The sequence below is a fragment of the Meleagris gallopavo genome, chromosome 13, assembly GCF_905368555.1.
Source record: "Meleagris gallopavo chromosome 13, MGAL_WU_HG_1.1, whole genome shotgun sequence".
Lineage (NCBI taxonomy): Eukaryota > Metazoa > Chordata > Aves > Galliformes > Phasianidae > Meleagris > Meleagris gallopavo.
In genome coordinates this window covers 6,472,249-6,497,299 of record NC_139416.1, presented here as the reverse complement: position 1 = coordinate 6,497,299, position 25,051 = coordinate 6,472,249, and the positions used below count along the sequence as shown (strand labels likewise).

At 39.3% G+C, this 25,051-nt stretch overlaps 1 protein-coding gene and 1 long non-coding RNA gene across 6 annotated transcripts in view; one reads left to right on the top strand and one right to left on the bottom strand.

Moving 5' to 3' along the window:
* LOC109369780 (uncharacterized) overlaps positions 1–21,458 on the top strand; it is a 236,482-nt gene extending 215,024 nt beyond the window's left edge. The window contains exons 4-8 of one of the 5 annotated variants that reach the window (XM_085234932.1): positions 11,091–11,155; positions 13,909–13,947; positions 14,216–14,261; positions 15,024–15,086; positions 20,159–21,458. In XM_085234932.1, the coding sequence (XP_085091058.1) occupies positions 11,091–11,155; positions 13,909–13,947; positions 14,216–14,261; positions 15,024–15,062 (189 nt within the window). In that variant the 3' untranslated portion in view covers positions 15,063–15,086; positions 20,159–21,458. The remainder of the gene's footprint in view (positions 1–11,090; positions 11,156–13,908; positions 13,948–14,215; positions 14,262–15,023; positions 15,087–20,158) is intronic. The other 4 variants (XM_085234933.1, XM_085234934.1, XM_085234930.1 and 1 more) reach the window with 4 other exon arrangements.
* Positions 12,362–23,115, bottom strand: LOC104912948 (uncharacterized). Its single transcript, XR_795033.4, has 7 exons — positions 22,906–23,115; positions 22,503–22,591; positions 21,701–21,791; positions 18,778–18,860; positions 18,565–18,692; positions 16,899–16,969; positions 12,362–14,253 (listed from the first exon to the last, which is right to left on the bottom strand). It is a non-coding gene; the product is annotated as an uncharacterized LOC104912948 (long non-coding RNA).
* Positions 23,116–25,051: the final 1,936 nt, after the last annotated feature.

Sequence of the window (25,051 nt, the reverse complement as noted above, 5' to 3'; positions counted from 1 at the left end):
AAACTTCAGTATGAAGAATGCTAAGTCTGAGGAACTGCAGTTTCCAAAAAAGGATCCTGCTTATACTTCTGAAGTGCTAAAGGTCCAGACTATGAAATGAGAAATACAGTCTTGGCACTGAGGAAAAATGAGACCTTTCTCTCAATTGTTGATCTCTAGTGGCTCAAGTTCAGTTATATGGGTTTGACTTTCTTAGAAATTAAATTATGAAAGACTTTTAGCTGACTTTTTTTAAGCCTTCTTTCCAGCTGTGTTCTCTAGGATTCAACTTACATTGGAAGAATGTGGTCTATTCATTCTCTTAATAATATTATCTTTTGTTTGGAAGCTTCCAAGTACTTTGTAGAGATAAATGTTACCTTCTTTTTATGAAGAGCAGGAAGCTGGGATATAAAATGATATAGGACTTGCCCAAAATCAGAGGAAGTCAGTGACAGACTCGATTCGTTCTTAGGTGTTTCTTATTAACTTGGTAGAGGGTAACATTTCTAAAGTGCAATGATAATAACTTATGTAAGCGACAAACATCAAGTAGGAGAGGACCCCTACTGCTTTCCACTGGGGCTGCTTGCATGAATTGGCTTGAGCATTCAGATAAGGTATTTGCAGGATTTAGGCTTTACGTATGATGGAGAATTGAACTTTAAATAAACTTTAAATAGATTCCCAATCCTTTGTGCTTCCCATTATTCTGCATTGCCTCTCAGCCTTGAAATAGGGCATATCAGACAGCCAGAACTGAGCAGACAACTAGAAGGGGGAAGAATGTCTCCTATGAATTAAGTCTAAGGACTGACCACCCCCCTCCCTCCCCCCCCCCCCCCCCCCCCCCCAAAATCATACGCTTCAGTTTCAATACCCTTCATAGCTTTGATATCAATCCTGTGATTCTATTTTGGTTTGTCTTCTGATTTTTGAACTCCCAGGGTTGGCTGCACTGACATCATCTCTAAATTTGGTGGAAAGAAGGATGAACACTGTTAGGGTGAAGGCACCTGAACAGCAGCAGCTGCTGATCTGCTCAGCCAACACAGTCTATTTTATCATATCCTGAGTTTGAAGGTTTCTCAACTATATTTTTAGCATGTTAAGTAAAAGCTCATTCCTCTTTTTACTGAGGTGATTGTACCATTAGTGAGGTGCTACTGCTTGTTTTGCAAAATAATAAAGATGGTTAATTTTGTGATAAACTTGTAGGTGCAAAATGAGAATCACTCCAACTTCTATTATGTTACATTCATAGTCAGAATGTTCAGAAAACAGACCTGCATGTATGAAATCATAATCATCTCTGCTTTAATGTGCATTGCATCATCTTTTAGAAAGGATTAAAAAAAAAAAAAAAAAGTTACTTGATTCTCTTGTTAGGGCTGGAAGGCTATGCGATGGAAGTAAATAGTATCTGGATGTATCAAGTTCCCTAATATCAGAAGAGATGCTTCTGTTTATAAGTTCCCAGATATTTCTTGATAGGAACAACAGGTCAATATGCAACTTTGCTTTTAGTACCATGCTAATTTGGAGTTATCACTGTGTGGCACTCATCACACCGTATAGATGTATATCTGGTGAAATGGGAATGGAGAGGGAAAACCGTAGTTCCTGTTAAAGTATATAGGAGTTTCCATGTTGATTGTGTGGGATCAGGATTGATGGTCTTTTACCGGCTTGGGATCTCCCACCTATTTGCGGGTTCATCCCACAGCTGGTAGCATCACAATCTATTCATTGTAATTCTTGATGCTGTTCAAGTTGTTTTGCAACTGTTATGAACTGAAGAATAAAAGAGAAATCTCTGGCAATGTCTTGTCCATTTAGACAGAAATGCCTTTAGGAACAAGGACTGCCTTTTACTGTCTGTTGCTATAGCGCCTAGCACAATAGGGGTCTGGGGCTTAGTTGGAGTCAGTGCAGTATGCTCATCGTAGTGATGAATGTTCCCGAGGAGACAGAAAAATAAAACAGCTACTCTGTAATGCACTCATGCACCATAATGGAATAAAACAATTTAACATAGAATAGTCACATTACGTATGTGACATTATGTGTGCAAAAGCTTCTCAGACACTAAAGTAATCCTTCTTGTAGCATTGATGATCTTGCAGTAACAAAAATGATTTTTACAGATCCCCAGGCTCTCTCTTACACATAAAGATAGCATGTTCCCGTGCACTCCCATACACTACTGTACTTAGGGAAATGCAGCTACACATGAGAGGAAATGCAGAAAATATCTAACAGTACAAGAGCTTAAAAAGATAAAAAAGCAGAAATTTTCCAGTAAGCAATGCTTAATTAGGAAATTATGTTATTGAAAACAAAATTTATTCCTCAGGAAGCTCTGTGGGTCTCCCCAAGCTACCAAAACACAGACAAATCTCTATTACTTGTTGCTCTGCTACAGATCTGTGATTCCAAGGCAACTTGCAGGCTGCCTGTAGCTGAACCCGAAGATCAAATACCTTGTAAGCACTTTTGGTTGATTTGGCAAATTTCTGATGTCTCTGGCTCACGTTGGGGCTTTTGCAGCGTGGTCTTCCCTCTGCACTGTTAAAAATTGGTTAATTTTAGTAACTACTGTCCCAAACCATAGCCTGTGGAGGTGGAAGCCTGGCACATCAAGGAAAGCTTGACCAGCAGGAGCAACCACAACACTGGGCACTGTTGGTATCAAGAGTGCTGGTTAAGATGTGGCTGTCCCTATTTATGAGCTTCCTAATCTATTTTACATGATAAACAGACCCCAGGAGCCCTGAGGTTCTCAAATCTGTTGGATTCACAGTGGGATGTTTCAAAGGCTTTTCCAGAATTTCTAGAGTTTGTTCCATTTGTTTCAGACAAAATAATCAGCACCAAAATAATCTCATTTTTCACATGTTTAAAAAAAAAAATCACAATTTCAAAATTTCTGAAGGTGATTAAAAATTTTCTGTTTTTGGTTTAACTTTCATTGAAAACAGAAACAGAGATCTGGAATGTAAGTGACAACAGCTCCACTGGGGGCAGCCCCCTGCTCTGGCTCCTCAGGCCAGCTGCTTCACATGAGCTCCTAGCACCATTCCAAACCTTTTGTACTTGGAGGTTTACCACCTGAGGTGGTTTCAGTTAGTTTTTCTTAGCCTGTGATAATAACTGTTGTGCCTGCATTGGGAAGCTAATAATGGCTGGCAGTTAATTGTTGGTAGTTTATGGCTTACAGTGGAAATGTTAAATTTTCTGTAACCTTCAGGGGGAAAAAAAAAAACGCTTTTTAAGAATAATTTCTCTGTTCTATAGTGTGAAGATGTGATAAAGTGTATGCGCACTGTGCTCAGTTATAATGTGTGCGCAGTACTAAGCTTTGTGACTCTTACAGCAAATTTCCCTTTGCATTCACAGCTATAATCTTCCCTCATGACAGAAACAATGAAAATATTATGTAATTGTGTGTGGTGAAGATGCTCCCTACTACCTGTAAAAAAAGACGTTTGTTGCATCAGAATTAACACTGAATGGTGCTATGAATGTTGCTACATCTCCATGTACAGTAGATAGATGGAAAACTGCATGTACATGTCAATTGTAGGCATATTTACCTGAGGTTCTCCTATGGGGTGCCTTTGTACCAAGGCATGCTTTGGTCTGAAGTACTTGAGAAAACAAACAAATGTGGTAATCGCATAGAGAAGAGTACTGAGTATTGAATACTCAACATTAGCCTTCTGGCTGCATTAGGACTATTCCTATGTGGTGAAGTGTTTGCAAGATCAGGAGGTTCCCGACCCTAACCCTCTTCTCCCCCCCCCCCCCCCCCCCCCCCATTGTTCTGCAGGAGTTATATTAATTAACAGTTGATCTGGGAATTATTCTAGCAGATTGTGTACAGGGAGATCAAAAAAGAAATGGCGCTGGTGGTTTTGTGAAACGAGTGAGGTGTCAGTGCTGTGCACTGATCTGAGCATACTGATGTCTAACAAGAGAGGAAAGGTGTATGCTGGGGGAAAGAGAGGGGTGAAAAAAAGAAAAGTTCGAGATGGTATTTGTTTAAAGCAAGAAATCAATCATGTGGCTCTTGTAAATGAGGATAAAACTACTCTCTCCAGCTGCATACAAATGGGAGAGCTTCTTGCACATTAAAATGGAACTGGGACTTTCAAGTACTTCACTCAATATGCAGAAAATGATACTGGATGTTGACAGCTTTTCTCCAAAAAGAAGACAGCTGTGGGGGTCCTTTTATTAGATTGCATAAAGAATCCTGAAGTGAAGTTTTCCCAAGTAAATAGGCAAATATTCAATAAAACAATCAAGTACTGTTTTTATTTCGCTGTTCAGTATGAAGTTTGTTACATTTCCAGCAAATAATACACAAAACCAATTCTTTTTTAGGACTGTGGGAAGTACTCGCATATGACAAATGGTGATTGGTATATAGATGTGCTGAGCTGGTAATGTCTGTGTTCTCCAGAGCCTGTGAATCATCTGACAGTGCCAGTGTGATGTTCAAGTAGAACAATATTTTCCTTCTCCATTTAGGAACTTCCTGCCTTCTGCCCTAGAAACAGGGCAGACAAATCTCCTTAAAATTAGAAATGACCCCCTGTGAAACCATAAATCCTGTCCGTTCCCATCCTCTTTCTATTTCCCTGTATGAGCTATATATATTGCCCTTGTTCTTATACATGCACCCTAAGCAGTGAGCTGAATTCTGGATTCAAACAGAATTACGTGCTAGCTTCTAGCTTACTTGAAACTGTGTTATCCCCATCTCTTCCTGGCTGACTCTGTCTCTGAAGGCAGCTCTTTAAGGTGTAGATGCAAAATGACCGTCAGGGAAGGAGTTTGTCATAGGAACTGCCTCTTCCATGTTCTAGTTAGCTGCTGAAGAAAAAAAGCTTATTCTAAAGTAGTTTTGTTTCTTTTCATTTTCGGTTTGAGTCTTTTCCAGAGATAAATGAATAGTTTATTCTGTTGAAAGTGATGTCTGTATCTTCCATCAAGTATTTATGATCCTTGTGACCATGTGGGATGCAAAACAGTTAATAGGTGAACAGACTGAACTGAGATACAACAGAACATCAGGAAAGACATAGTATAAATCAGACAGGTGAAGCATGGAGATGAAGATCAGCCTAGCAGCTCTTAATTTTCATTTCCACTCAAACTTCAACAAAGATGAAGTGCTGCTCCAAAAAGCTGCTGCACTTTTCTGATGGTTTACTTGGCACAGACTCAAGAAGGGCCTTTGCCTTTTAGAGGAGGAATGCTTCTTCCCCAAAACCTTCTATATTATCATCTTATTCTTTCCTATCTTAGTCAATTCCTGGAAATCAAGCATACCAGAGAATTCTTATTTGTCTTTCTGTTTGCTTGCAGAGCTACAATTAGGAGAGGTAATCCTTACGGCTTGGACTCCGACAAGTTATTCCACTTGCTTATTCTTTGTCTTCTGAAATACAGACAATTCTCTTTGACACAAAGGCCAGCTGAAGATTATTCTGTTCTCACTAACTAGTTGACTTTTGTTTCTTTATCTGTCAGCATTTAATGAAGGGTTATTCCCTATCTTAATTAGCCAGTACCAATTCTTTATCATATCTCTCCTAACCTCTTCTGTCATGTTTACCCCAGGCCCAGACTTTGACCTGTAGCTCAGCAAGGTGCAAACTGTTCCCTGACTTGCCTTTCTCATCTATATCCCCAAAGCTAAAACCAAAAAGCTTTGGCCACTTTATTGCAATCTTATTGAATCTTCTGCAGTATATCTGCAGGGGTTTCAATGCTACTTGGGACTTTGCAGTGCTAGAATTGCATAAGTATGTCATGAAAATACGGAAAGGAAGGGGAATAGGTTGGAGTCAAGTTAGCAACAAACACTGAATAATGGAACTGGAAAAATGCTGGGAGTCGCTTTAAGCTGGAAGCCTACATTAACATCTTTATTCTACAATTACATGGTATACTCAACGGTTCTTATTTTTGGTGGGTGTTGCGCAGTAAAGATGCATTAGAGTAATTATATTGTAATGACAGATCATGAGTTAAAGGTGTTGTGGATCTTGTTAGTATACACATCCGAAATTGTTTGGAGCTGACTTGGGAGGTGTATCCACATGGAATTTGATAACACTGATATTGTAATTAAAGCTGAGGAGATGGGGTTTGTACTTATTTCCTACTGCTGCCTGTGAATATTAATTAGCTCATGTAATCACCTGACCCTAGCAATAATCAACTCTGTTAGTCAGAGCAGGAGGAAAAATGTGAATTGCCCACTAAATATTTATTGAGAAAACTGAGATTAAAACAGCCCAGTTGTAATGGAGTACAGAGGCTCCTGGAAGCACAGGAGCCTCTGTTCTCCATTCCTGGTGCAAAAAAGAACAGAATCCTTCCAGTCTCCTCCAGCCTCTGCTTCATGGAGGACAAGGACACTTGCACCACAAAGAAGACAAAAACACACCTGGTTTGGCACACAAATGAGAATTATACTCTAAAGAGATATCAGGTTTCTGATGACAGCTGAGATGACTTTTTGTTGCTTGTATTCCTGCCAGCGCAGGCTGTAAGGAGGAGAGGTGATCCCAAAAGGCAGAAAATGTAGATCTGAGCTGAAGGGCACTCTTAAGTCTGGACACCCTGGATATAAACTTATGTGACTCTTCCTGAGGGCTTCAGCATCACCCTCAGAAGAGGAAAATACCTTCTCTTGGCAAGTGATGAAGTGTTATGTGGGGAAAAACTTGTCTCTTCTACCAGAGAAAGCCCTAAGAATTAAACTAAGTAAAACTGAAAAGCCTATCCTTGAGACAGAATACATAAGTAATAAATGCTTTTGCATGGCAAAGCAGTCCCTTTCACAGCTCACACCAATGGTGTAGAGTGAGCTTTGGGGATACCCAGGAAAAAGGGGTTTCAGAGAGATTTGAATGCTTCCTTTTTAAAGATGGCAGTTTTTAAAGCCATTGAGAAAATGAAGAGCTGTCTGTACCTGTAGCATAGCTTGGTAGCTCTGTTTGTCTCCCTGTTAGGTTCTGGTCTTGTTTGCTGCAGCAGCAGTCTTTCTAATGGTTTCCTGATAAAGCTCATTAGAGTGTTCAGATTTTTGTCTCCTTCGGCTCTTCCCATCACAATCCCCTCCCCAGTCATGAGGCTCTGATCACCCGTGGTATATAGCCTTCAGAGTCTGTGTGGAGGGGCAGGCTGTGCTGGAAATGTGGTGCATACTGAATCGCTTCAGGGTTGGCTAGGCAGTAATTCTCAGAAGAGGTGGCAGAGCACGGTGCTGCTGTGTGCTGGTGCCTTACTGCTGCTCTGCTGGAGATCCGTGAGCAGCAACAGCACTGCAAGTCCTTCTTTCCTGACAGTGCTGCAGTACCTGTATCTTAATCAGTCAGTGTCAGACAGTGTCACAGGCTCCGAATGCTTCTCTAAGCAAAGCACAGCACAAATACCTCCCTGCTGCTTGTAGCTTAGGTTACCATTACCAGACTAAGCTCCTGATGTAACAGTTAAATGCTCCAGAGCAGCTGAAATCCTCAGGCACATTGGTGCCAATGCATGTGCAGAGCAAGGCACCCTTCGGCCCACACCAGAAGGTTTGTGTGCTCTCATGACTCTCGCTGCAGCTGCCACTCCAGTAGCGACAGCACAGGCGGAGGCAGAGCTGACAAAGGATCGCTGGTGTGGCTGATGCCATTTCAGTCGTGTATGTTATAGGGAATGAAGAAATCTTGTATATCTTATATCAAAATACTATGTGCTCCTCAGGATATCTGATTTGTAACTTTCCTGAATGGCATGATTGAAATTGGAAAGGACCAAGGGGGAAACGTATTCAAAATGAAACAGTGACATAAATAAGATTTTTAGAGGAAACAACTGAGCAGCTGACAATAGGTAATAATTGCAGCTCCATCAAAGTTAGAGAGGTTTACTGTTCCCAGTAGTGAATGTAGCATCAAAGGGAATCCTAAACCTGAAACACTTGGAAAGAAGTGAGTTATCAGCAATACAAGGTGATTCCTGTAAAGAACAAAGAGAACGTTTTGTGAGCAGGACAGCCTGCTCTGCCCCTACTCAGAGGCAGAGTGCTCTTCCCTGAGCATGCTGAGGTTAAGATTGGGCTTTTATGTCTTTTGCTGTGTTTGCATTTTCCTCAAGGCCTGGTACCATTGAGGTATGGAAAAATAGGGCTCTATTTTTCAAAGAATTACTTAAGTTGCATCTGTTCAGAGGATCTTGCCAGAGAAGTCTTCAAGTTCCCTAGGTTAGACCTGTTGTGTTAACAGAGAAATCTGCTGAACCTTGGCGTAATAGGCACTGAATATTTACAGCAGCTTTATTGAAATTTTGGTGTTAAAATACTTTACTGAATAACAGCCAGCAATCATGAATTTCAGTAATTTGAATTTTAGTTTGTCAGTTATCTTTTGAGTGTTCTTCTGATGCTGTATAGCTGCTTGTGTGTGGAAGAAAAATAACATTGCTTGGAGCTCTGGCCTATGTTTAATTAACGTGGAAGTGCAGAGGGGTGATGATAACTTTACACTAGGTGTTCCAATTTGTCTGGGTCAGTCTGTGCACTAACATAACTATCTTCATGTGCAGAGGAAGGCAGGTGGGGTTTTACTTTTGTCTTTGATTTCCATTGACAATATTCCTTCTGCACCCTTTTAGACCATAAGCATTCACCCGTTCCTGGGGCTGGGTTACAAGAGTGGCTCAATGTGGTATATCCTCCACAGCCTTAGAACCAATCTTACTCAGGTCTTTCTACTTGATGGTATAATAACAATTTTAAGATGTCTCTTTCCACACGTATTCAGAAAAGGATGAAGAAATAGTGGTGTTTTTATTATATGCAAAAGGCTATTCACCCACTGAGCTGTTGTCGAATTGAGACCTTGTTCAGAAACAAGATAATCAGTAAAAACAGTATGCTCAGTTTTCATCTTCGAAATCTTACACAGATTGTGAGTGATTTGGGAATGAGAGAGAAGACAAAAATGCTTAAATACTGCATATTCAGAGGTCTCTGATTTAGTAAAATGTTATGGCTTTACGACGCTGCCTTGTAACTCATTTCATCTACCCCAAGAAGTAAAAAGATGGTGTTTCAGGGGCTGACTGCAGAGGTCGTAACCTTCTGTACACAATATATTGAGCAATTCCATCATTCTTGCATTGAAAGTGGATTTAGACTGACATAGCAGAATAGAAAAAATGCTTAATAAACTAGGAGTTTTATTACACACACACACACCATCTTGTAGGTATGCATTCAGCAAAGAATGGGTGTGACACTGTAATAGGTACACTAAAAAGGGCAGTCTATTCCCATTAATATCTGCATTCAACACACTGAGATTAAAAAAGACTGTTCTCACTTATTCTGCTATTTATCCTGATCAGCTTTCTGTTTGTTTAGAAAGCAAAACAAATTATGCAAAGTTATTAAAACAAGTTATGCAAAGTGATAAATATGAAATTTAGGAGACAGAATTTTTTAAGAGTAGTGGTAGATGCTGTGCTCTGAGCCAAGTAAGGGATGGAGGAGGCACTGTCCTGGCAAGCATTGGTCTGTGTGCACGTCCTCTGGTGAGGAGAGAAACTTTCCGTTGTGCTGCCCCTCCAGCTTCCTCAAGAGCAACCAGGGTGAGTGCTTCCAGGGGCCAACTCATCAGCCCATGTGCTGAATCAGCCCAAGAATTTTTAGCTACAGGAGAAAAATGCATCACACCAGAGGACTTTCTCCTTGAAGAGAACTTCAGCCTATTCTAATCAGAGATGCAAATTACTGAGGTATTCTGGGCTCCTTTAACCATTCTCAGCATTTTATTGCAAAAAGAAATGGAAATCATGGTCATGCACTTCTCATCTTAGGCAAAATCGTAGTTAACCCTTTGATGTAATTAAAATACATAGGGAGGTCTCCTAGACTTTCATCTCCTGGGTAAGAAAAGCAAGAAAACCGTAGTATGCCCTAGGAGAAGCCTTCCAGCTGTCTCCTGCCCATTTTCCAGATGCTCACTTGAGCTGTAGGAGCTGTGGACCAATTTCACCAACAGATCAGTCTCAACTTTTGAGACTCTTGGGCCTGAGCTGATCCTCTAAAAATCAGGACCAAGGATAGGATGCTGAGTTTTAAATCCAGGGCTTGAAGGCCTTAACTGTTGATTAGAACGCAGAACCATCCTTCCATTATAGAGAAGTTCCTCACCATAAGTAATTCTTCATTGTCATCACTTGTTTGCTAATTGCTTTTGCTTTGCAGTCTGACTTTCATTATCACGTTGTATAACCACTGCTACCTTACTTCTCAACCATATGTTGTCAGTTGTACTTTTTCTTCTTGTCATTGCATTATCGTCATGCTCTAAGCTGTTTATGAGTTTTGAAGTATGAAATTTTGGTCTTGCTCAGTTTTAAGCTAACCCTGCTGCTTAAATGAAGGAACATCGCATTTACCATACAGAGAGATTTATTTAAAAGCCAACTGTGAATTACACTGAGGAATCTGCAGTAAACCATGACAATAAATAATGAGAGAATGTTTGCCTGGAGGACTTGTCCCTAATGAGGTTTGGTCTTAAATAGGCATTCTGTTTGGAAATCAGATACCTTTTTGTTTCTTGAGGTTTTCATGTTTCTCCCTATTAAGTAGGGTTTTCTGAGAGATTTTGTTAGTAACTGACCATGGGGTCAGTAATCGTTATACTTTACAGGAAAATGTGTGACTATGAAAATACTTGGTGGGAGGATGGGACAGAGGGGAAGGAAGGGGGAAATAATAATGTTATGTCCTATTTACATGCAATTCCAATTTCTGATATTTATTTGCTTGTTTGTAACCTAAAAATCTTATCAAGATAGCACAGTTGGGTTTTCCTCCTTACAAAACAACATTTCTTAAAATGAGATTATGCCGTTAAGTATAAAATATTATTAGGGTTCATATTTCTATTCTGAAATGCACCTCCTTATATTGTTACAGTCTTGTGTAGGAGCTGTTCTCAAATAATCTTTCCTCAATGACAGTAGTTCTCCCTCCCAAACTCCTTTTCTTTCTGTGTGCCAACCTTGCTGTCTGATTGTTCACTCACATACAGGATCTATGCTCATACAGAATTACAGCAGCAACTTGGATGAAAATGTGCCCCCAGTATTCCAGAAGGTCAGTCCATTGCTTTGTAAGGTACACAAGAACAATCTTCCAGCACTGTATTTGGGACAGATTCTATTATAGGAGAATATGTGGAATCAAAACAGAGGTATATATGGTGCATGCACAAAGAAAATCTGTAGAAAATGATGCATGATCTCTTTTGGGAGAGGTAGGTGCAGTTCTCCTCATTCTTTGTAACCCTTGGTGCCACATATCTTGAAACTGTATGTTACTTTCCGGTCTGTAAAAAGTACTGTGCTATTTCCTTAAATCTTAGTGCAGGAGCAAGAAACGCACTTTCTAGTTGAGCATTGGAAAGCATGACAATGACCACCTGGAGACCTGGTGTCTCTCTCCAGTTCATTAGGTCTGGAGACTTATTTGCTGAATGCTCCTTTAGGTACCAGAAGGTAAATGGATAGCCTGGTAAGAGGATAGGAAAGTTACCAGATCTTGAAATTCTCCTGTGGACAAATTCCCACCTATTGAAAGGTAGCTGGAGTATATGGCAGGCCACAACTATCAAAAACAACATGTTTGACAGACGTTTTGTTTGGATCTTTCAGGCTAAATTAACTTCCACCCTGATTTCTAACAACTGTCTGGGATGAAGTCCTGCTCTGCTCATTAGCAGCTTGTTCCTATACTGGGCAGAACTCTACATAAAATAGAGGAAAGAGGGGAATAATATTATTAAACTCCTAAATTAAATAAGCTCTCACATGATCTAAAGCAGCCCAACCATTTACTTACTGCAGTGAGCAGCATGTCCTCAAGTTATAGAGAATGACAGTGGAAAAATCTTTACCTCAGCTGCACATCTGATAGCCCTGAGGCAGAAGACAGGTTTGAAAAGCATCTTACCATTAGCTGTGCAGTGTCTGGCTATTCAGGTGGTGCATGATTTGGCAGCCAAGTTAAAAAAAAATTCAAGGCAAAAAAAAAAATTGCTCCTTTCCTCCTCACCTTTGGCAACATCTGCTTGAGTGACAAAGTAGCAGTAGCTCTGCACTCCAAAACCTAGTTTTATTTCTGACTTGCATTCAGTGTGCTTGGTAACTCTATGCTTTGCACTGACCCAACTGTTTTAACCTCTCACAGTGCAAGGAACTACATAATGTAATACTCAAATAAAAGATTGTAAGAGAATATGTTAAGCTGCAAGCTTAACATATCCCTCTGATTACTTTATAAGGGAGAGTTAGGTTCTTTAAAAAAAAAAAAAAAAAAAAATCCCCGGTGGCCTCACTGTTTTCCAGGCATCTTTCTAGATAAACTTCTTCTATGGTAAAATCATTATGAAGTAGAAATACAGCCTCTCCAAGGGCTACCTTGAAAATCTAGTCTAATATAAAGAGCTATAACACAGTAATGAATCCTGTAGGCAAAATAGGGCTTGTTTTGACTGACTTTATAAAGTGAGGAAATGGGAGAAAACTTACCATTAGGAGAATGTGTAAAACTGTATTTTGGGATGTTACAAAGCCAGGGGGTCTCTCAGAAGGCTGGAGCCCAAACTCTAAACTGAAAAACACTTGAACTTTGTGAGATGTGAGCTCTTATCTACACTGTATGTTTGAAAAGGAAAAGGTAGTGCTGAGAATGCTGATGCTTGAATATCTCTGAAATTTAAATCTGAAGCTAGTTTCAATTTTTGCCTCTTCATGGCAGATGCAGCATTTTTGTGCTTTCATTCCTTCAGAGGCTGTTGCAGGGTGCATGTTCTGAGATAAAAGAGGCTGTGAGTATTTTACTGCTACAAAGGAAGAATGTCCCTTCCCAGTCCCCTACAGCTACATCAGGGCCTCTGATAGGTGACAAAATAACAAGTATACTTCCACCAGAGAAGCATAAAGAGAATCCAGGCCAATATGCCCTCACAGATTTCTCTTAGAATACTTACCGCGAACTCTTTATATGCAAGGATAACACAAAGACAAGGCCCTCCTAAAAGAAAACTTGAAACCAGCTGGTGGGGTAGAAAGGGAATGAGGAAAAACTAATTCTTAGTCAAAAAAAGCAAATTTCTTTTTGAGAGCAAGACAAAACAGGTAGCTAAGTTAGAGATTCTGTGAGAGTTTAGCAAGCATACAGAAGTATATACACAGTACTGAAAATTAATTGATCTTTGTGTGTAATGGGGAATTTTGGATGTTTGTAGGTAGTAGAAATGCTGCCATTTCAAAGAGATTGTAACATGATTCAGTGCCTTAACAACAAACTTATAAAACAAACTTGTAACAACTGTACTTCAGAAGTGTACCTAATTTCTTTCCAGCCAAGCAATAATCTCTACGAATGAACCCATTTGAGTAGTAAAATTATACTAGATGAATGTCAAAGATCATCTTTGGTCCATTCTGAGAATATTAGCAGTTACTGTAGCAGAAGTGGGATTTGTGGCTTAGTTGGGTTTTGTTCCTTTTTATTTTTTTCTTTGCTTATTTTTTTTATTTAATATCTGAAAGTGCCACATGGTGCCCTGCTGCCCAGGCATAAGGTTTAAAGTTTTTTGTTGGTGGTGGCTTTTATTTATTTTTGGCTGAACCAGTTGGTGGCACCAACACCACACACCCTCTTATGATTTTGTTTGTTGCTGGTGGTATTTGGTATTGCTTGTTTCTTTTTTGTTGTTTTATTTTTGTAAGCTATGCCTATGAAAAGCTCTGATTGTATGTTGCCAGAATGCCTGTAGAAAGCTTTGGGGCTGCTTTGGGTCAAATTTTATTTTCTCATAGCTGATGGTGTTTTTCTTTGGACAGGGCAAAACCACACAGACAGCATACCAAGATGAGCCTGAGGTAAGTACACCAAGCGTTGACATTTGTCACTTGCTGCTACCAAGAGGCAAAAAATGGCATTCATGAGGCAAGGATGAGAGCATGAGCATGTACTTAAACAAAGCATTTTCTGACGAAGTATGCAGTTCTCTGTTGTGGTGGCTTCTTTCAATAGCCGCTTCCTGTCATCGTGCTGCTAAGCTTCTAGTAAACACTGTCACCGCTTTTGTAACATTTTATAAGCTCCTTTCCACTTCAGCATTAGGAAACTCAGCTCTACTCTCTCCAGGTATTCCCAGTTGGTTCATAATGTCTCTTGTCATTCTCCTGTAATGGTAAGAAACTGTTCATTACTTCAGATCAAACTGTGCCTTTTAGGCTGGTTATAGCACTGTGAATGGTACTCCAGTGGCTTATTTGATTGATGAGTTGTAATAACTGCTTTTGGATCCCTTTGTTGTGACAATAGTTCTTCAGCTTCATCCATGTATAATAAATAGCCTAACAAACACATTATTTCATTTCTTTATTAAGTCATTAATTACACTGCAAGTTCTTTAACTGCAGCAGAAGAGTTTCTGGATAAAACCAACTTATTGTCATCATTGTTGAATGCACTACTCTTACATGGACTATGTGGAAGTAAATCTATACGTAACAGAACCTGCTAACACCACCAGTCTTTTCACTTAACACTTTTAGTCAAACCACATTTTATCTAACCTGGAACTATTTGTTTGTTTTGGTAATAGAAAGATCAAAATGTTCTTTTTAATGCTTTTGTCATGGATTAAGAGAGAATGTATGGGCCACATGTTCAAGTAAGCCAAAAGCTGTATTTCTGTAAAAATGGATGAACCCAAAATTTTCCTGAGTTTCAATCAGTTGTAACAAAGAGAAAATATAGAGAATACAGACAGTACAAATACACAACAGCTGTTTACATATAAACACATGCCATTCAGCTAGTCAAAAAATTATTCAGACACCACCATTTCAAAGGCATATTACTGACATATGGTGTCTGACATGTTTCCACAACTGAGTACACTGGCTTTGATGACAACCATGAAAATCACATCTTTCCATGTGAGCAGTTATCAGAGAAACAGTCACATGAAGACTATTCTTACTGATTCGAAAGGACTGCAAGAACCAAGGTAAGTCTTCTAGCTTTTCAAAACACCAGCCTCCTTTGCTTCAACCATTCCATACCCTGTTCCTCACCTCACAATGGGACCCCATGAACAGCAGAGCATAACTGCTGCTGCTATTGAGCTGTTCTCCCAGAGGCAGGCAAACAGACTCAATTAGACACAACAGGCTATTCCCAGAGCTAGTCTCCAAACTGACAGCTTGAGATCCTTGGCATATGGCTTGCGGTTTCACTGTGTACGGAAGGTTACTATTTTGTTATAGGAAAACTAGATATTAAAGCCTCCTGTGGAGCTGAGTCAGGTTAAGGCAGGGCTAGATACTCAAGTCTTCTAGCCCTGTCAGGACTTGAGGATATCTCAGTGGAAAAAGGTTTCTGGCTCTGCAGGCCAGAATCTCAAGTACCAACTTAGAGGTTGACAAAAAATACCTCGCCCCTGTAACTCATATGTGGGCTTAGAAGGGGAATTGAGATTTTTGCTTTAGAATTCACTGCCCAAATTTTGTTTACACTCCCAAGGGGGCAGTTGCTCAGCTCAGAGCCTATCAGAGCAACAATAAAATAAAGAAAGGCAATACTGAAATTTACACAGACAACAACTTTGGAAGGCCAGACTGTTTACAGAATGCTCTGCCAGCATATATAAATAAACAATTCATTTATAAAAAACTAAACATCTGCACAAAACTAAATTAGCGCAATTGAACTCCCTTCTCCCACCACTTAATTCGCTTGTCCTAAATAAGTATTTTTCTCTATTAAATAGTAACATACTTCTCCCTGGGAATGTGCCTGAGTCTAGCAGTTCATTCATCATTATAGGCCTCAAACTCCAGTCAGCTGAGGAATGTTTCCCTATGACTACACTAAATTAGGAACATTTCCAAAGCATTATTCTTTCTCTGGCCCTTTTCAGAGTCTGTTGCAGTACCCTTGCTGGTCCCACTGATGCATGGACAAGGCTTTCTGCTCATAGCTGCCTCATATCCCACCACACTGCAGCACAGCAAGCAAGCTGCCCTCCCTCTGTAGGGACACAAAGACTGCCGCTCAGCTCGAGGTGCTGAAGACACACTAACTGACATTCAGTGTAAAAATGCTAACTCTTGCAATCAAACCCGCAATTCACTTTGTGTTTTCTGTACTTGAAGTCCCAAGCTTTCTCTTTTTAAGTAAAAATACTGTTAGCATACATAGAATTTCCATGTTTTATTTTATCAGCCTGTGTTCTCCCTGGTGTAGAACAGAAAGAAAAAAGGGCCGTATATTTTCTTTAAGTCACCAGTTGGTCCTCCTTTAAGGACCTTGTAAGACAGTTTTTTTGTGTATTGTTTCTCTGCATATGTGGGCAGCTTTACTACTTCATCCCCCTCAGGACCACTTAACAACATCAGCAAAGCAATTAAGTGTAGTTTTCAGGAAAATGCCAGAGGCATTACACTGTCTGGATGGGAGTCTCAACCCAATTATTTTCAGCTAGTTGTGAACTGTGGAAAGTGGACTTTACTTCATTATAACTTCAGTTCCCACTGATTAAAAGTCTAGTGTGTTACAGACAGTAAGGAAAAATGAAAACAATTAAACTTTCCGTCAATAAAATGGCTGCATATTCTTCAACATAGGAGTTTACTTCTCTCCAGAGAAGTGATTAAAATGAACTGATTGAACTATAATTTGATTGACTGAAGAGCCTCAATCCATTGCACTAAAGCTTAAATTCCATCTTATTGCTCTATTTAACTCTGAATATAAAAAAATTACTGACAGTCTCACAAACCTCTTACACAGTCATCCAGTTGAAATTTTTACTACTCACAGGCTGTGGTAGATTCCATTCCTTTTCTGCATGATTCACAACAGACTGATGTTGAAAATTGGCAAAGACCCCTAAGAAATGACATTAATATAGCTTTAAAATCTTTATCTGGTACCTATGACATAATAGTCATTTGGGGATTCTAAACTCACCCACAGATAGAGTTGACCTAAGAAAATGAAAAAGGATGATATTCAGGTTGTCTACAGCTGTTGCAGCAAGAAAATAATCTCCTCATGAAAACCAAAGCCATGAGGCTTCCATGTGGTAGGAAGCCTCCTACCCAAGATCTGCTTTCAGCAAGGTGTGAAGTTGCCAGATGCACAGGTTTGTTTGCATACATATATGTGCCTCTTTCCTTCAAGGAGATATTAAAGAAAGACACACATTAGCCTGGTCTCAGTGGTAAATTGTGCTGGCTAAGAATCAAGATGCCTAGGTTCCCAGGCAAACATCATTTTCTTTGGAACTTGGGGCAAATTTCTACAGTGTGTTTATTCTACAAGACTACCATCTCTACAGATGAGTAACTGTCCTGCCAAATTCTGAGACTCCTGGTGCACTAACAAAAGCTAGTCAAGAAACATTAAGACAAGCATGCTTTCATTGACAAGCTACTATGATACAGAAAATACCCAACTCAGCATTCACTGCTCTGAAAATTTAACTGAAATGACATTCCCCTTTAGAAGGTTGCCACTCTATTGTTTGACATTTTGTTTCTCTATTTCTACTTCATATTTTGAACTAAAACACAGCATTTGAAGTACAGCTGTACTGCACTAAAATCGAATTGGAATATATTATAGCTTTAAATTAAATTATGTTGGTAATTAATTGAATGAGGCTGGGTAAGATGAGCAAATAAAGATGGGCAACAAGCACTGGGTTAAATTCTTACATGCTTCCTTTCACAGGCAGCTCAAACTGCCTGTGAAACAAACTCAAAACAAAAGGAAGGCAGTGGATATTTTTCTGTTAACATCAGCATTTGTTACTGAGCTCATTCTGCTGTTGAGCTTCACACTTCTGGCTGTGACTGACCTACAACGCTAGCTTCACAAGCAAGCCATAGATCTAACGCAAACAGTTCCAACCTTTAGATACTGCCAAACCCGGCCTTACAGGGATTTCTGACCACACTCAAGGGTCACTAATTCACTATATTGTTTGGTTCTACTATGCATAGTTTATACCACAAACATGAAATTCTCCGTGTTTGTTAGCCAAAAGCTACAAAGACTGCACTAGAGTCACTAAGGGAATATTGCTGCACTAAGGTAAAATGCTGCCTGTCTAACATAGAAGGTCCACTTTTTCCACTTTTGACTAATTTTGTAACATAACTCTCAATAACTGCCTTGCATTACTGGCCTTTTCTTTTGTCTCTCCCTTCGTTTTGATTACCAAATACTATGTTATTCTCTACTTCATCTCAACTAACTAACTGTGAATGACAAATACACAGTAACAGGAAAGGAGACAAGGGCAAATGCTCAACCACAAATGCCTAGGTGCCTCTAGAGACTGCAGGATGTTTGTTACATTCCCTGTTACCAGTTTTATGTTACACACAACAAAGGCACTTAGGGCACTAAACAGCCTAAATGCCTATTTGAACCTTTCAGTTCTTACATAGATACACTCTCGCAATTTACAAACCCACCTTTGTCTGCGTAACAGCTGCATAAGAAGGAGCTGTGTTTGAAGTCATTTTCTTGCAGAACAAGAAACATTTTTGACAGCAAAAAGACAAGCCCCAAGCGTGAAAGTAGCCCCAAGTCTTCTCTTTCTCTGAAATTAGAAAGTGGCATTTATTTGTCTTTCATAGTGCTCCTACAGCCATGGCAGCAAACAGCACATGGGCAGGGTTTCTTACCATGCTGACAGAACAGTCATGAGTAAGCTGAGCAGCGTGCAAACAATGTCAAGATGAGGGCAAGGCCTCCTTCCAAGTCCAACCTGTGAGAAGCAGATGAAGAGGCATTTCCTCACTCAAGCAATTGCTTAATATATGCCCCTCCCTGCAAAGCATCATCAACTGTATGGTCAGGAACTTGCCAACACCTCCACCAAACTACACTGGACATCCGGGGAGGGAAAAAAAAAAAAAAGAATGATTCAAATGGGTGTGATACACTTTCTGCATGCAGGATCAGCATTTTCTCTTTTCAATATCAAGTTGATTTCAAATATCTGTAATTATGAAAATATATTAAAATGTATTAGCCAGTAGATTTATGTTTGAAAGATGCCATTTTAATTACACAGAGGTCATAATTCTCACTTTTTGAGGAAATGTGATTACTGCAATTTCTTCACTGAGTTATAGTTTCACTACTTAAGAAAACATTATTTAAAGGGCAGAGTGTTAGCCACCTACACCACACTGATGAAAATCCCAGCAAAACATAAGCAAACACTTGAATACATTCTTCCTAGCAACCAAGGTCTTTCATCAGAAAAGCAGCATTTTTTTTTGTTGACTTGTGTTGTTTTTTTTTTTTTTTTTTTCCTTCCCTGAACATTATATTTCTAGCTTGCAGTCCCTCAGCTAATTCATCAAATCCCTGGAATATACTTTTCAGTGAAAATGTAAGCCATTGACAAAGCCACCTCACTGTTCATGTACTAAAAAAAATTGAATTTTTTTTTTCCCCCCAAAATCCATATTTGAATGCTTGTGTCATCACTATATATGTGTTGCATTATGGCAGCGAGGCCACATTCTCAGAATTCTGTGCATCCCTGACTTCCACTAACAGAAATACCAGGAGGTTAATTTTCATTACTAATCTTCTTCACACACACTGACCTGGTGTATTACTTCCTTAAATTAACAGCAGTATTCTAAGAAGTGCTGGATTTCTACAATTCTGACTGAGTAGAACATAGAGATATCGAATACTTCCCTGACTGTTGGTCTGTCTTTTCAGGCTGGGATAACTTTGATGTTGTTACTCAAGAAATGGTTATTTTGGATCTCCTAAGTACTTCACACTGTGCTGGAGATCCAATTAAAAAAGAAACCCAACCCAGACCTGTTAAATTAAATACTAAGTAAAAATGAGTACATGTTGATAAAGAAAAACAAAGATGGCCATTTTGAAAAGGTTTTTCCAACAGACAGTACCATGTCTTCCATCATATACCACCTCTTTTCTTCTAAGAAAAGAACTGTTTTAAGCAGAATTTTCTGCTTCTGTATATTCCTTCTTTTCTTACCTAAAGGTTTTTATTCCTTTCTTTCTTTCTTGTAGGAGGGAGACCAATGGTTTTGTCACTAACTCTTCAAGAAAATCAGCAGAGCAACTGGGAAATCTGTCTTCCATGGAAAAGAGGAAAGATGCTAAGGGACAGGATATATCCTCCTTGACATAGTGTGGTCAAAGAGCCAGCTTCCTCACTTCTCCCTAAAGAGCTCTCAGACAACTGTCTAGAAAAGTGCACAGTCTCCCCAGCTGTTAACAGCAGGATATACTGCAGCACTCTGGACTGCTGCTGCCATGTCGTTTCTGCACCTCCAGGGTCAGCTTAGTGTATTAAATTAACAGTTTTCCCAGGCAAGGCAAAATGTCTGTGAACAGAATGGTGCAGCATAATAATGGGATACGAGGGGAAGATACCTGCTGAAATATTAGATGTTTTGGTAAGAGCAGGAAACATTGAAGTGATTCTGACTTATGTGGCTTGGTGCCAAACACACGTTACCATACAGAAGTCCCAGCACACTGTGCGTCTGTTTACCACCACTTAACATTTTCATAGCTCATTTTAGAATTGTTGCATTTTTTTTTTCACCCTTAATAATTTATGAGCTTAGAACTATCGATAACGTGAAGCTTCATTACAAGCTATCTGGAGAATTCTCATTTGACTCGTCCCATTAAATTATTATTCCCAAACATGATTTATATTTGATAAGACATCAATTGAACATCAATAAAATAGTAATTAATGAACTATATCTTCACGGAAATACTAAGAGCTTAAATACACAAGCAAATGCAGCGTGCGGTCTGCAGGTCAGCTGTCAGATCTCTCTGAGAATATTTGTTTGTTTAGTATTTAGAGTATGATTATCAAGCACAAAAATATTTAATTGCTATAGTCATCAGCTAATTGTTGTGACAGTTGTGGACCACGCCATACTATGAAGTAGTAAGGCAGAACTGGGAAGTAACAATGTGTTCTATGTAGGTGAGAAGGTAATCTCAAAACACTACAAATACTTAAGGGATTTCATGTTTCTACAAAATGAAATGTTGAAAGAATTTTGGTTTGGGTAACTGTTTTTTTCCTTAATGTCATCTATTGAATTGAAATGCTCTATTTCTCTGTATGGAAAGTTAAAACAAAAAATTTTAATGACTGAAACTTCTGCCTAAAAAGAAAAAAAAAAAAAATCACTATTAAAATAGCCTAAAATTCAACAGTGTTGTTTGGGTCTTCTGTTGCAACAAACCATCACTCCAAAGGGCAAGCTTCACCAAATATTTGTATTCAGAAAGAAGTGACATTGCTTCATCCAAGGGAATTTCAGCAAAGGCCTTTATCCTATTGCACCTCACAGCTTTGCAGTAGTGTTTATCACTAATCAGGGACCACTTCTTTTTACATTTCCTCAGCATATACAGATCCCACGTGAGGAAGAGAAAGAACAGGAGTAAAAGTTTTTTCCAGATTTTTTTTCTTAATTTCTAGGTTTTATTTCTTGCTTTTCTTTACTGTTCAAATGTCACCAGGTGTTGAACAAGAGCTTTAGATGGACAAGGTGACCACATTGTCAGTATCACGCTTACCTTCGTCCCAGTTCATTAAGAAGCATTTACTCCCTGCTCTCTCACACCTTCATTTATGTAGGATTTACACAAGGGCTTTAATTGCAGATCTCTGGAAGAAAGCCAAAAGACATTACAGTCCTTCAATGACAGTTTGATTTTTTTAATATTCATTGAATCTCCTTTTCATCCACGTGTGTCTTTTTTAACTGCTCGTGTCCACTGTTCAGCTTCTCCATTACACAATCAAGGATTATAAGGGCAACTGTCCTCTGGTATAAAACAAAAAGACATGAACACATCACGGTCTCATTTAAAACTTTAATGTCCCTTGAGCTTGAGATGTTTACAGCTCTATAGAGATGTGCTATTCAAACCCCAGCATAGATAGGTTTCAGTTTAACTTTCTTAAAGCATTAAGAGCGAAGGAACTGTAAAAACATTCTGGTCTGACCTCCTACATCATGTTTTTACTCAGTCACTCCCATCTTAATCCCCATGATATGCCTGAGTCAAACCCATCTTCCTGAAAGGCTTGATATCTTAATCTGTAAATGAAAAATCTATTATTTTACTGCCACTTTACACTAGCATTATTACCTCACACTCCAAAGCACAATTGAGAAGTCCAGTCGAGCTTCTCGGTTTGTCACTCCCACCTCCAGCCAATGATTTTTACTTTTCTCTGCTGCTCAGTGGTTTGGTATTCCCTATTTTGGTCCCATGGGGGAGCTAGACACATCAGAGGTCATAGCATTTCTACCATCCAGAAACATGCAAGCAATAGCACGCACACATGTACGTCTCTAGTATGTCTTCTTACCTTGAAGGACTCATCAGAATCCAAAACCAAGCACATCTGCTGTGTTCTCTTCCTCCTGAACAGATCCAAGTCCATTCCTCTCTCAGATGCTTCTCAGGGAAATGATGAAAAATTTAATATGGAAAGAATGTACCCATAGCTTTGAGAGACAGCTCTATTTTTAAAGCAACCAGCTTACCACATATTGCGTTTCCTCCCACTTAACCCACAAGTTTTAAAATAATAATTTCTCTTTTTTAAACACATCCACTCTGGACTAGTTTCACCACCCTCATTCGATCAAAATACTCACTAATTTTAATGGATATTTTTCTTGAGTAAGAAAGAATATAACCTTTGGTTTCCGAGCCTTCTTTACAACGGATTCTGTGAAAGTCAAAACAAATAACATACAGCAATTCACCTTTAGGTAGTGCTAAAACAGTCCCCAGAGCAATAGCTTTTAGTTCATCTCCAGTGAGAGCTGTATAAGCTGTAAGCTCTTCTATAAGCACACCAATGAATAACAATCAGTCTCTTACTCCTCTCAGTCTCTCGTGTGACAGACCCTTAATTATGGCTATTAGATTATTACTTTCTCCAGAGAATCCTGTAAGGCAAAAGCAGTGTTCTTCTCTGGACATCAAAGACAGAATTAAGACCCTGCTTAGGAACACTCCTCAGAAACAGCTGCTGTTCATTCCCACTAAGGAATGCCCTATTTGAGACAAAGGGCACAGCTGCAGCTCGCCGCCTCCTACTCTGTATGAGGCGCCCTGCAGAAATTGATACTCCGCTTTGAAGGGAAAGGATGTCCACCTAAAACACAGGGAAGCCCACCTCCTACTAAGCTCTGAAAAATTGTTCAGCTTTCTGTTATCTTAGCCAGACCTCTGTACCGTGCAAAGATTACCCATTCTCAATAAGTTCTGGACCAGCGAGGCTTGCGACACAACAGTGCAAAAGCAGGAGCACGGATTATGACTGTGTAACAGAGAAAAGGGAACTAGAAACCACCCACCTAAGGCACTGCACCACCAGCATCTGTTAGTGCACATATCTTCTTTTTATGTGTAATATTTATTGGCATCCTTCTGGGATAACTCTGCATGCTCCTACAGTCAACTAGGAAGAACGTCTGTCCCCAAGGAGAGAACAGCAGGGCAGAATCAAGACTCAGGCTGACACCAAGCAACAAATGATTCCTGAACACTTTATATGTAGGTAACACGAATCAATTCTTATAGCAATTACTAGAAAATTAAAGTAACTACCTCTCAGGAGAATTACTGGTTAATACTATTGTCTTCTGTGGGCACAGCAGATGAGAATATGTGTTATGATAACCTATGTGGTTTAAGCTCATTTTGGAATATTGTAGCAACTTATTGCTAGCCAACATCTTACAACAGCACCAACATAAAAAGTAATGTCTGGCACTTTATCAGTTCTTAATAAAACACTTAGAAGTTTAACTGTTGAAGCTGCTCTTGATTTTGATTCAGCTGATTTTTGTCTGGGCTCAGCACTATGGCTTATCTGTTTTTTCCTGGTTCCTTTAAAATTTGACACTTCCAAATTCTTACTTGACTGGACTTAAAAAGTAAATAAAAATTAGGAACTGCTTATGCAGCACTGTCCCTATCTCTCCCCAGCCTGTGAAATTAACATTGGTTCAAAATGCTGGAAATGCCAATTTGCACACTAAGAGCATAGGTTCCAGGATGAACATCGCACTACCTGTGAATTCCACAACGTAAATGCACATTGTCACAAAATAAAGTGAAATCCAGGTAGCCTGTATGTGCCAAGCAGGTTAAGTATTTTCACATGAAACACATTTGGAAAGGTAAGTTCTTTCAGAGTTGCACAGACACATGGTTATTAAGCAAAAGAGAAGTATATTTAAAATGACTCTGCCAAAAATTGAACTGGTTCCATGCCTACACAATTGTAATTACTTAGATGCTTCTAAGGCACGACTGCATTTGAATCAGAATATATCACACATCACAATTGTCAAGAGCTGTCATAAGCCATTATGATATACAAAGACATGATCCTCAGTTACACCCTTAGACAACGGGTAACACTTCTTTGTGAATGCTTCTCTGTCCAAATATCTCTTGCCTGCATGCATCGGATACTCTGTGAGATACATCCTTCAGCTGTGGGAGCTCAGCACATTTCCAACAGTTTAAGTCAACTAATTGGGATTGCTAAAGATATCTCTCGTCATTCTGAGCTCTCAAAAGTGTTCTGAAATGGGACATTTAAACTATTTACCATAATTCTTGTTGTAGTTTAAAAGCTGCATAATATTTTTGATGAAGCTTTGTGATTCCAGAAATCCGCTGTCTAAATGAAGGTCTGCTGGGAAAAGAAAAAATAGCTGATTTGTCACAAAAATCAATCTTCCACTGCCCAATTCCATTCTTAATGAATGAGACAATTCAGAAACCTATGGGAACATGCTTTATTGATTCATTCACAAGTCAGTAAAACCCACTGCCTAGGCTCCCTCCAATAAGACAAACCGCACAGTGCTTCAAGTGTACTGAATTGCAGGA